This window comes from Semicossyphus pulcher, unplaced genomic scaffold (genome assembly GCF_022749685.1).
Source record: "Semicossyphus pulcher isolate SPU_LCO1_2020_fin unplaced genomic scaffold, fSemPul1.0.p SCAF_16, whole genome shotgun sequence".
NCBI classification, from domain to species: domain Eukaryota; kingdom Metazoa; phylum Chordata; class Actinopteri; order Labriformes; family Labridae; genus Semicossyphus; species Semicossyphus pulcher.
This window is the reverse complement of record NW_027211670.1, coordinates 26,500,001-26,512,729: the sequence shown is the minus strand read 5'-3', so window position 1 is coordinate 26,512,729 and position 12,729 is coordinate 26,500,001. Positions and strand designations below refer to the sequence as shown.

The following is a 12,729-nucleotide window of genomic DNA, read 5'->3' as shown; positions in this document are numbered from 1 at the left end:
GGTCTCTTCATCACTACGGTCCGCTGTAATCTCTCCGGGGAAACGCCAACAACTCCTGACTCCTGTTTACTGACCGACGATTAAATAGTTTCTCTCTGTGTAGAGAGAAGACCTCAATTGTTGCTAAAAGCAGAAAAAAATCTCTTCAAGTATTAACTTGTTCAACAGGTAGAAAAATCTAAACTAGTGTGAACACCATTTTGAAGAGGTGAAACATCCTGCAGGTAAAAATCACCTCAACAAGTAGAACCATCAGAAGAACATCACTAACAGTGATTAGCCTAAGTTTATACACAGGTATAACCATTGTTCCAAAACATCACAGGCAGACGTCAGCGTTTGTTTCGTTAGAATCATTACAGTAAAGTTATCACGTTTGAGCTCTGCAGCTCAGGCTCAAGGTAACGGGCGGCTGTGGCTCAGTGGTAGAGGCGGTCGTCTTTCAATCGGAGGGTCAGAGGTTCGATCCCCAGCTCCTTCAGGCTACATGTCAAAGTGTCCTTGGGCGAGACACTGAACCCCAAATTGTATGAATGTGATAAGTGACTGACAGTTGGGCACTTTACGTAGTGTGTGAATGTGTGTGTGAATTTGACATATGTGTAAAAGCAGCTTTGAGTGGTCGCAAAGACTAGGAAAGCGTATAAGTACAGTCCATTTACCATTTACCATTTATGGACGAAGCTTGTGGATGGAGACAGAGCCTATATGACAGACAGGATGTCATGAGTTTCAAAATAAAAGTCCCCTCTCTGCAGATCTGTGACAGTCTGAGCTGATCATTAACTCGTCTGCTGCCATGAAAATGCTTATGAAGCGTTACTGCAGACAGCAGGAGAGCTGGTGGGCGTTCACAGCCCACACACACTCTACTGGATACTTTGTGTTTCAAAATACACGCGCGCACACACACACACGCACACACACACACACACACACAGAGGCAGGCTGCAGGGCGCTGACAGCCAGAAGTGGTGGGATGGTAAATGAAACCCTGTCAGCTGCCTGTGTGGAGCTGTGTGCGTGTGTAAGTGTGTGTGTGTGTGTGTGTGTGTGTGTGTGTGCGTGTGTGTGTGTGTGTGTGGGCGGACTACATGGATTTAAAACCAGCACAGTGGTTGTTATTGCTGGCTTGGACACAAAAACACATTATATTACACTGAGCTCTGCAGACGATCTTCTGCAGCAGAAGTCGAAGCAGCGCTCGCTGATTTAAAGCGTCACTACGATAAATCACGTGATCAACACAACAAAGACTTGTGTTAGATTACAGAGACGGTCATTACGGAATCAAAGAGATCATTAAAGCTCCACATCTGCACAATCCGCCCTGACCCCTCCCCTCTCTCTGCTCTGTGTGACTCTCAGTGGGAGCATCAGTGACTAAATGAACATCATGCTGTGTTGAAGAAGACTTGAAACTAGAGACTGAGACCATAAAGTCATTAGGAACATGTTTACTGAGGGAATACATCAGGAGAGGAGGAGGAGCATGTTCTCATAGACTTCAGTGGAGTCGCCCCCTGCTGGACCTTAGGCAGAATGCAGGTTTCAGGCACTTCTTCACTTTTCAAACCCAGAGGCTAAATACAGTTCTTACTTAAATAATGTATTTATTTACTGTCCGTTATCTTTAAAGTAGAGATCTCGACCCGATATATTAGGCTCACGTTTTTTTCCACCTTATTAAAGAGAACACCGAGTCTCTCTGTGGTGGAGTCGATATCACGCCTGCTCTTGTTGTAGAGGCCAAAAGCTGCCACACCGCAGACATCTTGCACCCTTCATCACGCTTGACAGAAGAGGCATTGTACAAAAGGTCACGTGTCTGATCACTCACGTTTCTGAGCGCACCTGAATGCAGCATCCCCCCGAAACACGGCAGTGAGGGAGACATGCCCGGACCTGTTTACTGCACCTACCATCAGTGATCGCAGACGGACTCTTTTCATCGTGTGTGCGTCCATGAACATGCGAGTTAGGTTTGCTCTGATGTTTGTGTTTCTCTCTGTGAGCGTCGTTGGCCGTTAACATGTATTCTCGGTGTGTTTGATGTTAAGTTGGTAAAATGACAGAATGTGAGCTAACTGTTAGCTAGTTGTGAAAGTTGTTTAACTTCTGATCATCGGCTCGAGTTTCTGAGACTTTTTAGTCTTTATTTGTATGTTGTTGAGAACTTTGTGCAGGCAGTGCGCGCACTCATGCAGAGTTAATGTCGTAGCGTTACGTCGAGCTTTTGTAGGGACTCGTCGAGCACTTAGGCAGAATCAAAGGTTTGTTTTATCGCTGGAAGATAAATATCTGCCGATGTGTCATTTTCAAGCCATTATCTGCAGATACCGATAACATGCAGATAACATCGTGATCCCTGATTCAAAGTGTGTTTAAAGCCTGAGCTCGATATAAATGTTCTTTAGTTTCTCGTAGTTTCGGCTCCATTATCCACTGAGCTGCGTCTCAGAAGGTGTGAAGGTGACCTGTGTGAAGATGACACAAACTAACGATGATGGTGATTAGTGTGTGAGTTCTCTCCTCAGTCACCTGTGACTTTAATCACCTGAATGAGATGCAGCTGAATGAGGAGCAGACATTCTGATCTCTTTAACCTGATGTTCTTCTGCAGCACTGAGAGCAGGACTCGTCCGTCCCTGCATGTCTCAGCGTCTCAGCGTCCCTCCCACTCACATTTTCATATTCATGTTGTGTATAAATAAAGATCTGTGGCAGCAGCAGCTGTCGAGCCGCTTCTTACACAGTTTCCTCTGAGCGGAGACCACCTGCAGATCACATCCTGACACCTGGACCACCTGTCTGTCCATCACACATTCAGGTGATGATCAATGAAAAAGCTCATACGCTCAGAGGTAGGATTTTGTCTTGTTAACTTTGAACAGAATCTGATGATTAACAGAAAGTTTTTTAAGTCAAAGATTTTTGACAGCTGTCGTGCGCACGTCGTAGCTGCAGGGCCAAAGAGCAGCAAGAACACGAAGAAGAACACACACGTGGACACACTTCAGGTGACACCACGTCACGAACACCTGTGACGTCCTGCTTAGACTAACTTATGGTGGCTTTGAGCGAGTGTGCAGACTTTTCTTCTTTTTCTTGCCTCCAGAATATTTCATCATATTTCTGCACTCGACAGTTTTAACGAGATTTAAACTGATGGTTCATTAATGAATCGCTGATTCTGGAAAATATTTCAGCTCCACGAAGGAAACGAGTGACTCCTGACAGAACGAACACGTGACTGAAACTTTAAATGATTCAAATAAATGCAGATTGAAGCGTAAGTGAGAAATATTTCTGCTCATCTCCAAACATTTAACGATAAATCATTTTAAATCATTTAAGAGGCTAAATATAATCTGATCTTAATAATGATAATAATTTAATTCAAAGCTAAATGAATATATTTTAAAGAGCAGCTCTGGTTTATCTGACTTCAGTGTCGTCCTGCACCAAGAGAGAAGATCTGCAGAGCTTTAAGACACAGTTTAATACTGACGTGTAAAACTCATGAAGCTCGTGAAGCTCGTGAAGCACGTGAAGCTCGTGAAGCTCGTGAAGCACGTGAAGCTCGTGAAGCTCGTGAAGCACGTGAAGCTCGTGAAGCTCGTGAAGCACGTGAAGCTCGTGAAGCACGTGAAGCTCGTGAAGCTCGTGAAGCTGATGAAGCTCGTGAAGCTGATGAAGCTCGTGAAGCACGTGAAGCTGGTGAAGCTGGTGAAGCTGGTGAAGCTCGTGAAGCACGTGAAGCACGTGAAGCACGTGAAGCTGGTGAAGCTGGTGAAGCTGGTGAAGCACGTGAAGCTCGTGAAGCACGTGAAGCACGTGAAGTTCGTGAAGCTGATGAAGCTCGTGAAGCTGATGAAGCTCGTGAAGCACGTGAAGCACGTGAAGCTCGTGAAGCACGTGAAGCTCGTGAAGCTGATGAAGCTCGTGAAGCTCGTGAAGCTCGTGAAGCTCGTGAAGCTGATGAAGCTCGTGAAGCTGATGAAGCTCGTGAAGCTCGTGAAGCTGATGAAGCTCGTGAAGCTCGTGAAGCACGTGAAGCACGTGAAGCTCGTGAAGCACGTGAAGCTGGTGAAGCTGGTGAAGCACGTGAAGCACGTGAAACACGTGAAGCTGGTGAAGCTGGTGAAGCTGGTGAAGCACGTGAAGCTCGTGAAGCACGTGAAGCACGTGAAGCTGGTGAAGCACGTGAAGCACGTGAAGCTCGTGAAGCACGTGAAACACGTGAAGCTCGTGAAGCTCGTGAAGCACGTGAAGCACGTGAAGCTCGTGAAGCACGTGAAGCTGGTGAAGCACGTGAAGCTCGTGAAGCACGTGAAGCTGGTGAAGCACGTGAAGCTCGTGAAGCACGTGAAGCTGGTGAAGCACGTGAAGCACGTGAAACACGTGAAGCTGGTGAAGCTGGTGAAGCTGGTGAAGCACGTGAAGCTCGTGAAGCACGTGAAGCTCGTGAAGCTCGTGAAGCTGATGAAGCTGATGAAGCTGATGAAGCTCGTGAAGCTGATGAAGCTCGTGAAGCTGATGAAGCTCGTGAAGCTGATGAAGCTCGTGAAGCTGATGAAGCTCGTGAAGCACGTGAAGCACGTGAAGCTCGTAAAGCTCGTGAAGCACATGAAGCTGATGAAGCGTGAGCAGCAGCTCCTGTGTTTGGAGTGAATGATGTTTGCATCACTGAGCATGTTTACACTGCAGGAAGATTACAATGTGATTTATTGAGCAGCATCAGAGACTGCAGCTGATTGGACGTCTCACAGGGTCATTAATTGTTGAACACACATATTAAAATGTGTTTCATGGATCAGAAATATTTATCGTGTGATCGTTAAGGCCGCTGGTAAAGAGTCAAACTGTCAGCAGAAGAAGTTACGTCATGTGATTAAATCCTGCAGGAGGTGATCTGCTCGTATTTCTTTACCTGTTTAAACCACGGCTCACAGTTTACCTGCGCGTCATCACTTTACAAAGAACCAAATCTGTTCTTTGCTTCAACTCTTCTCCTGAAATCAGTCGCCAGCATGTGTGTTTACGTCTCTCCACCAAAATACGCCTCGGTCGAGGATGTTCTGAAGCTGTGAGCAGCACAAACTGAACGTTATCCTCCTGCTTTGTGTTGAGGCCGAGGCAGGACTCTGTAAACCTGAACAAATAAAACTGAGCCCATCTGACAGCAGAGATACGAGCGCAGAGGAGAGGAAAGCTCCCCATTCAGCGCGAGATATTCTCTCCTGGAGGATATAAACGGTTTCCTTCTCTCCACCTGTGCAGCGTGGACGGCTGGCAGCGTTTCGTTCAGCAGGGAAACATTCAAGTTTCAAAGTTTGAATCTCCTGGAGGCCCGCAGGACTTCTGCTGGCAGCCTCCACTCATCTGCCCGCTTATAATCAGACGCTGACTCCAGCCGAGCACCGAGTTCAAACATCTCCATGAGAACAGACGCGTTTCAGAGGCTGGTGGGCATCACGACCAGCTCTGTGTCTGCCTCTTTAAACTCAGCAGAGGGAAGGAGGAGGAGGGATAGAGCACGTCCCAAAGAAACTACATTAAAACACTGGTTATTGTATTTCAAACAGCTGATGTATTTCATGTTATCTTTCATGTTTATGTCCAGTTTGTTTTAAGTTCTTTTAAACATGTCGATGATCTCTGCCACGAGTTTTAGTTCAGTGAATAAAGTGAGAAACAAACAGCTGGTCAGTTTCATCCTGAGTTAAGAAGTCTAGCACGATATTATGGGGTGTTTTATGGGGATCCATTGTTGTTCTTGGTGTATCTGCACCCACCACATATAAAGAAGCTAACACTTACAGGGGCATGAAAGAGCAGCATGTGGCCTTAAATAAAAACACGTCATCACAGGTAAAATATGTGATGAAAGTAGAAAGCTCACCATCACAAGCACTCATCATCACTAGCTTAAATATCTATGCTGCATCGATCTGGTGTTTTTAGCGTCATAACGTTAGCTGATAGAGTACGTTTCAGATCCGCCCCAGGAGCGGACGTTAACTTCACAACGTTACGTAAAGCTAGCTCACATATGGTCTACGTACATGAGGGAGCAAGCTAACGTAAGCTAAACGCAATCATCCCATGATCCAATGCCCTGCATTTGTTGAGCCTAACTTTCCTCCAATGTAGATCCCATACCAACACAAACAGCGTTTGTTAGCCCGACTCCATTTCTAAGCTAACGTTAGCACTATCTGTGAAACTGAAGAGAGGACAGGCTAGAGAGCGCATAAATGTCACATCCTCATTATCCAGATAAAAACATCCCATTCACAAAGACAGAGGTCACTTTTTCTAAAGTTTTCTGGAGGCAATCTGACAGAAACTCTGAGAGCAGATCAGTGTCCCCAAGAGGGGCTCTCACCCGCCATCTCCGGAGCCCCCTGACAGCCAACGTTAGCTTGTTGAGCTAGCAGGCACTCACGTCTTCAACAACTGTACACATGGGGTTTATTTTGATCATCTGACTAGCCTACATATTTTATATGTAATCTGTTAATTTAACACTAATTTCAGAACCTAATTTGGTGACAAAATGATATTTGTAGTATGAAAACATTTAGTGCATCTCTGCCACAGCAGCATCGTGTCTGAATGTGAACTAAAGTCATTGGTTTAGATTTCTTACACAGATGTAACAACGCTCTGTGCTGCCACCATGGAGACAGTCCTGAAACCAGGACAAATAATACCCCAACCCTTCGACTGGACTGTTGCTGCATCACAGGACAGGTGAACAGGTGAACACAACACACAGAAGTGGACTTACTGTGGACTTTTGGGGTAGAAGGGCAGGGTGACGTGGCTGAGGTCACTGATGTCGCAGGCGGTGGGCTCAGCAGAGATGGCCTGTCGTTTGCTGCGGTGCTGGTCTGGCTGCAGAACAAGGTTCTGCTTCTGGGCCTGGACCTGCTGGGCGGTGGCAGGCCGGAGAACAGACCGGTACTTGTCCAGCTCAGTCTGCAACCGCTGGATCAGCTCATCCTTCTGATCCAGCTCCAGCTCCAGCTCGTCAATCAGGGTGTCGCGCTGCCGCAGCTCCTCAATCTTCTCCTGCAGGGCGTACTGCAGGTCTCGTAGGGTGCCCATTGGTTCTCTGGGGGATTCCTGAGGAGTTCTCAGGGTTCCTGTAGAGTTTGGGGTTCCTCTGTGGCCCCCAGATTTACTCTAGATCTTGAGGGTCCCTATAGGGTTCCTCAAAGTATGTAACGCTACCGATTCCTGACTTCAGCAGTTTCCCAGATTTCCTTAGGGTCAGGATGTCTCAGGGTTCCTCGAGATTTGTTTGTAGCCCCTTTAATTTGTTCAGTCTAGAATTTGTGAAGGTACTTCAGTTTCTTCTTAGTAACTACAGTCCTCGGGGTCATGTAAGTCCCTCTAGGACTCCTAAGGGGGAGTGTCAGGTTTCCCTAAGATCTACAGTAATCCTAAGAGAGAATCCCAAAAGGGTCTTCTGGTACTTTGGAGTTATTTTGTGGTTACTCTGAGCACTTAACAGATTCTTCCTGTTTCCCCAAGATTGCCAACAGCTCCAACAAGTGCAACGGAGACTCAAGGATGAGAATCCAGTTTGTTGGTTCTCCCAGGTACACAGAACTGCCCAAATTTCCAAAGAGTCTCCAGAGAGTTTCTCGAAAAAGTTCTTCAGTGTTATTCTAGGATTTAAAGCATTATTTAGAGCTTCTCAAAGAGTCTTTAGAGGTCTGAAGGCATCTCTGGTTCCTCCGGCTGTTTCAGGGTGCCGTTAGATCATCAGCAGTCCAAAGGTTTCATGGGGATCTTAAAGGTTCCTTCTAGGTTCTTTAGAGTTCCTATTGAATCCATCAAATGGCTCTGAGCTATCTTAACAGTCTTTGAGGTCCTTAGAGTCCTTCTCCAGGGATCAGGGATCATGTGGTATTTACAGCTTTCTTTAGGAGTCTCAAAGAGTCTTTAAGACGTCTCAGGGTCTGCTGCTGCTTTAGTCCCTGCAGAGTTTCTGAGAGGAGGTTCTTCAGAATTCTTCACGATCTATGACATTCATCTGAACTTTCTTTTAAATCTGAAAGTTCCTTTAGGTTCTTCTGGTTTCCTCTGGGCATGTTGAGGTCCTTTTGGGATGTACAGGAATCTTCTGTGCTTCCAAATGAGTCTTCAGGGTCTTAGGGTTCTTCTGGGTTCCTCGAAAGACTTTTCCACGAGGTCTTCAAAGTTTTTCTAGATTTTTAAAGATTGGGGCTCTTCAGAATTTCTCTTACAAGACATTTTTAAAAGCGTCTCATGAGTTCCTCTGGATTCCTCTAGAAGGTTCCTTCGGGATTGGACATATTAATAAGCAACAGCTAGAGTTGCTTTTATGATTCAACAGGTTCTCCTGGGTAATCCAAATACTCTGCTCGTCTGAGGCGAGGATCCCCAGAGTGCCTCATACTACAGTCCTTTAAATCTTCAGGGTTCCCTCAGATACCGACGGTCCCTTAGAGTCCTAGCTCCATCTTCGAGGGGGGGGGGATATGATTTCAGAGGTTAGAGAAAATATCTCAAACTGGGAAACCGAGAGGAAATAACTGGTCCTTCCTTCTGCTCTTCTGAACAAAGTAATGTGTTAAACCAGGAAAGGAACTTGAAAACACAGGATCCTTTCAGGATTTCCTCTTTCCAATAAATGTGATTAGAGCAAATGTATCACGAGGAGAATCCCCAGAAGCAGCAGGTTAGCTGCAGTCTCCAGGGGAAATGTGCTTCTGTTCGAATCAATTGGAAAGCAAACTGAGTTAAACAAAGTTGACAGTGTGTGCCGGAGAGATTTAATTTACATCCACAGGTTCCAGGTTTTCACTCCTGAATAAACCAAGACTGTGAAAAAGGTTTAATTGGGTCTATTTCCAGGTTTAAATCCTCAAAGTGGGTCCAGGTAGAAGTCAAACGGTTTGTAGGTTGTTTTTACTCCTTAAAGATGGTTAAAGTGCAGCAAACCTCCAGCAGAATCCAGATGAAACATCAGAAATAAAACACTCAAACATCCTCTGGTTGAAATCACAGAGATCACTGAGGTAAAAAGTGGAAAACGTGTCCTGTAATCCGCAGAGCAGCGAAGTGAGGAGGGAAAGTGTGAAGGCTGTGACATCCAAACACGGAAAACACAGAAAACGAGACACAACCAGCGATCAAATCCGCGGAAAGACGATCGATCGATGTCGCACTACTTTCCTCGGTTTGAAGACAAGAAGCGAATATTCCGGTGTGAAGCGAGTGGAAATGAATCGCTGCTCACATGTGAGTTTGAGGCGCAGGAGAGGAGGAGAGATAAACGGCAGATAACAAAAAGCTGCAGATCCTGGAGGAGGTGAATTAAATGATCCGGGAGTCCAGAGAGGATGTGGAGCTGCAGATCTGGTCCGCTTTAATCACACTCATTACTTTAATTAGTTTAATGCGGAGCTGCAGGAGGTTTGACGCGGAGTGAAGCCGGGAGAGGAGGGAGACTCTGCGGTGCGTCCAAAAGTTGGTCTGCCTCAACTCCTCCTCCTCCTCCTCCTCCTCAGCTGGTCGTGCTGCTCTTCGTCGTTTCATTGCATTTCTTTGTCTTTATGAAAGTTAAGAAATGTTTCTGTGTGTCAGGGCCGGAGATAAACTCCTCCGGGGGGCTTGGACATAAATGATCTGGAGCCCCCTCCCATGAAACAGCACTTCATGGATCACATGGAAACTTCATTACAAACTCATCCAGGTAGTACAGGCAAGCATGACTGAGGAGGTCCCAAAATAAAGCTGTAATATTCAGAAACAATGTTACTGTCACTTAGAAAGGTGTCCAAATCAGGTACAACCTGGTAATCCTCAAACTGCCTCAGAAATAAATAAAGACCTGAACAAAGTTTGTATTAACTGTAGTTTCAACAGGCAGCTGAAGGTGAGTTTCCCTAATGATCACAGAACACAAACAGGACAGACCAGGGACACGTCTCCTCTGAGGAAGTCTTTATAATGCCCGTCAGGATCTTATCAAATCCTCAGAAGAAACTCATCAGTGGGAAAAAGATGCTAAATGGCAACAAGATGCAGAATAACTAAAAAGAGATGCAAACAGTGGAATAAAGCCTTCAGTGTCTCCGGTCCTCAGGTGATGTCACACGAGTCAGCGTTAGTGGGACTGTTGTTGAGGAGTTGTTGTATCGAGGCCTCTGTAGTCTGCTCATCACTGCTGCCGGCTACACGAGCTGCTCAAACTCACCTGAATGTTTAACCGAAGCAACGCGAAGCTAAAGCCTGAAAAACTGCGTGTTCAGAGCAAAAAAGAAGGAATGAAAGTTTGTAGGTCGACTTCAGCAGAAAACTTCAGTTCATTTAGGATTTCCAAGCGACTCTGGAAGCTGCAACCAGTCAGGGAGATGTTGCAGCAGGCTGCTAAGCTAGGTAGCAGGTTACAACATCCAGTTCACATGCTGCTAGTGCAACATAATACAGAGGTTTGGTACACTGAGCCTTCTCCTTAACCTGACCTACAGTCCAGTTTGTTCCACATCAGTGGCAGCCATCTTTGTTCATGACTGTTCTTGATGACTCTTTAATCTGCCCCTTAATTAATAAACGGCTGTGATTGGCCCAACCTGAACAGGACCTAACCGATGGACTGTACTTATATGGCGCTTTACTTCTGCAACCAGTCAAAGCTGCTTTTACACTTCATGTCGCGTTCATTCATTGGCCACCAGGAGCAATGTGGCGTTCAGTGTCTCCTCTCAACATGTAGCCTGAGGGACGACCGCCTCCACCACTGAGCCACAGCCGAAGGTGAGACCGTGAGCATCACAACGACACGTCTTCCACGTTGTTTCATTAACATGTGAAAGAGCAGAAGTGACACATTACGCCTGTCAGAGGGCGTCACAGTGTTCTGCTGTGCTGTAGCGGCCTCTGCTGGCTGCCCATGGTCATTACAACACACTGAAGCGTCTCAGGTTAAGCAAACATTTAAAATCATGCAGAGACACGAGACTTGAATCATTATTTATATTTATTTATATTTATGTATGTTTGAGAACTGGGGGTGCAATGAATTATAACACTATGAATTACATTCCCAGTGTGTCACATATAGATGAACGATATTTGATGCATATTTATTGTAATTGTATTCATAAAGTAATTCATGCAGAAATCTGTGGAAAGTTTGAATGAATGAGCGACTTCAGACAGTTTTCTTCTTGTGTGACTCAGAGACAAAAACTTCCTCCTGTTGATACTTGAAAGAAAACGAGTTAGTTTTACAGTTTGTGATGTTTCTGTGTCTGTTAGTGTGTAAATAACTAATGTTTGTTTTAATCTCACAGACCTTAAAACTCCATAACTCCATGCACAGATTACAGCTGCGACACACAGTCAGAAATGAAAGCAGAGAACTCCAGAGTATTAGATATAAACGTGCAAAGTGTCAGCAGTATTATATAAACCTCCGGTGAGCAGGTCTCAGGTGTGTCTCCTCACCTGTGGGTCTTGGAGAACCTCCGCAGCTCCGTCTCCTCCACCGGCTCCGCGGACACCCCCGCAGCCCGCCGGGTGCGCCTGCTGTCCGGCCAGCAGTCCGGGCTGCTGAGGCCTCCGCCACGCAGCACCGACTGACACTTGTGCAGCTTCCTCCGCAGCTCCAGCGCCTCCTCCTCCTTCTCCAGCAGCCTGCGCTCCATCTGCCCGATCCGCTCCTCCTTCAGCCGCAGCAGCCGGGCCAAGTCTGAGTCCAGCCCGCTCATCCTCCGATCCGCTGGTCCTCCGGGTCCCGGTCAGAGTCCGGAGAGAGACGAAGAAAAACTGAGACCAAAGTTAATGTGAGACGTTCAGGTGCAAAGAGAGATCTGTCCGGAGGAGAGGAAGAGAATAAAAGATCAGTTTAATTTGTTTGGTCCCTCAGACATCGAGAGAGAGAGAGAGAGAGAGAGAGAGAGAGATACATTAAAAGAGAGAGAGAGCGAGAGAGACATTAAAAGAGAGAGAGAGAGAGAGAGAGAGATACACTAAAAGAGAGAGAGAGCGAGAGAGACATTAAAAGAGAGAGAGAGAGAGAGAGAGAGATACACTAAAAGAGAGAGAGAGCGAGAGAGACATTAAAAGAGAGAGAGAGAGAGAGAGCGAGAGAGATACATTAAAAGAGGGATAGAGAGAGCGAGAGAGATACATTAAAAGAGAGAGAGAGCGAGAGGGACATTAAAAGAGGGATAGAGAGAGAGAGAGAGAGAGAGAGAGAGAGACATTAAAAGAGGGAGAGAGAGAGAGAGAGAGAGAGAGAGCGAGAGAGAGACAGAGAGAGAGAGAGAGAGAGAGAGAGACATTAAAAGAGGGAGAGAGAGAGAGAGAGAGAGAGAGAGCGAGAGAGAGACAGAGAGAGAGAGAGAGAGAGAGAGAGAGAGAGCGAGAGAGAGACAGAGAGAGAGAGAGAGAGAGAGAGACATTAAAAGAGGGAGAGAGAGAGAGAGAGAGAGAGAGAGCGAGAGAGAGACAGAGAGAGAGAGAGAGAGAGAGAGACATTAAAAGAGGGAGAGAGAGAGAGAGAGAGAGAGAGAGAGCCAGAGAGAGACAGAGAGAGAGAGAGAGAGAGAGAGAGACATTAAAAGAGAGAGAGAGCGAGAGAGAGACGTAACCCATCACTTTGACATAAACAAACATTTGAAGGTGTCAGAAAGGGGAGACAGAGGTAGTACTGCCCCCCTTGGTGCAGGTTGGTTGCAT

General features: G+C 46.2%; 1 protein-coding gene across 1 annotated transcript in view; it reads right to left on the bottom strand.

Annotated features, from left to right (window-relative positions):
* LOC138593140 (cGMP-dependent protein kinase 1-like) overlaps positions 1–7,812 on the bottom strand; it is a 70,831-nt gene extending 63,019 nt beyond the window's left edge. Inside the window, exon 1 of the mRNA XM_069664008.1 lies at positions 6,797–7,812. Coding sequence (XP_069520109.1) covers positions 6,797–7,116 — 320 coding nt within the window. The 5' untranslated portion in view covers positions 7,117–7,812. The remainder of the gene's footprint in view (positions 1–6,796) is intronic.
* Between the last annotated feature and the right edge of the window lie 4,917 nt (positions 7,813–12,729).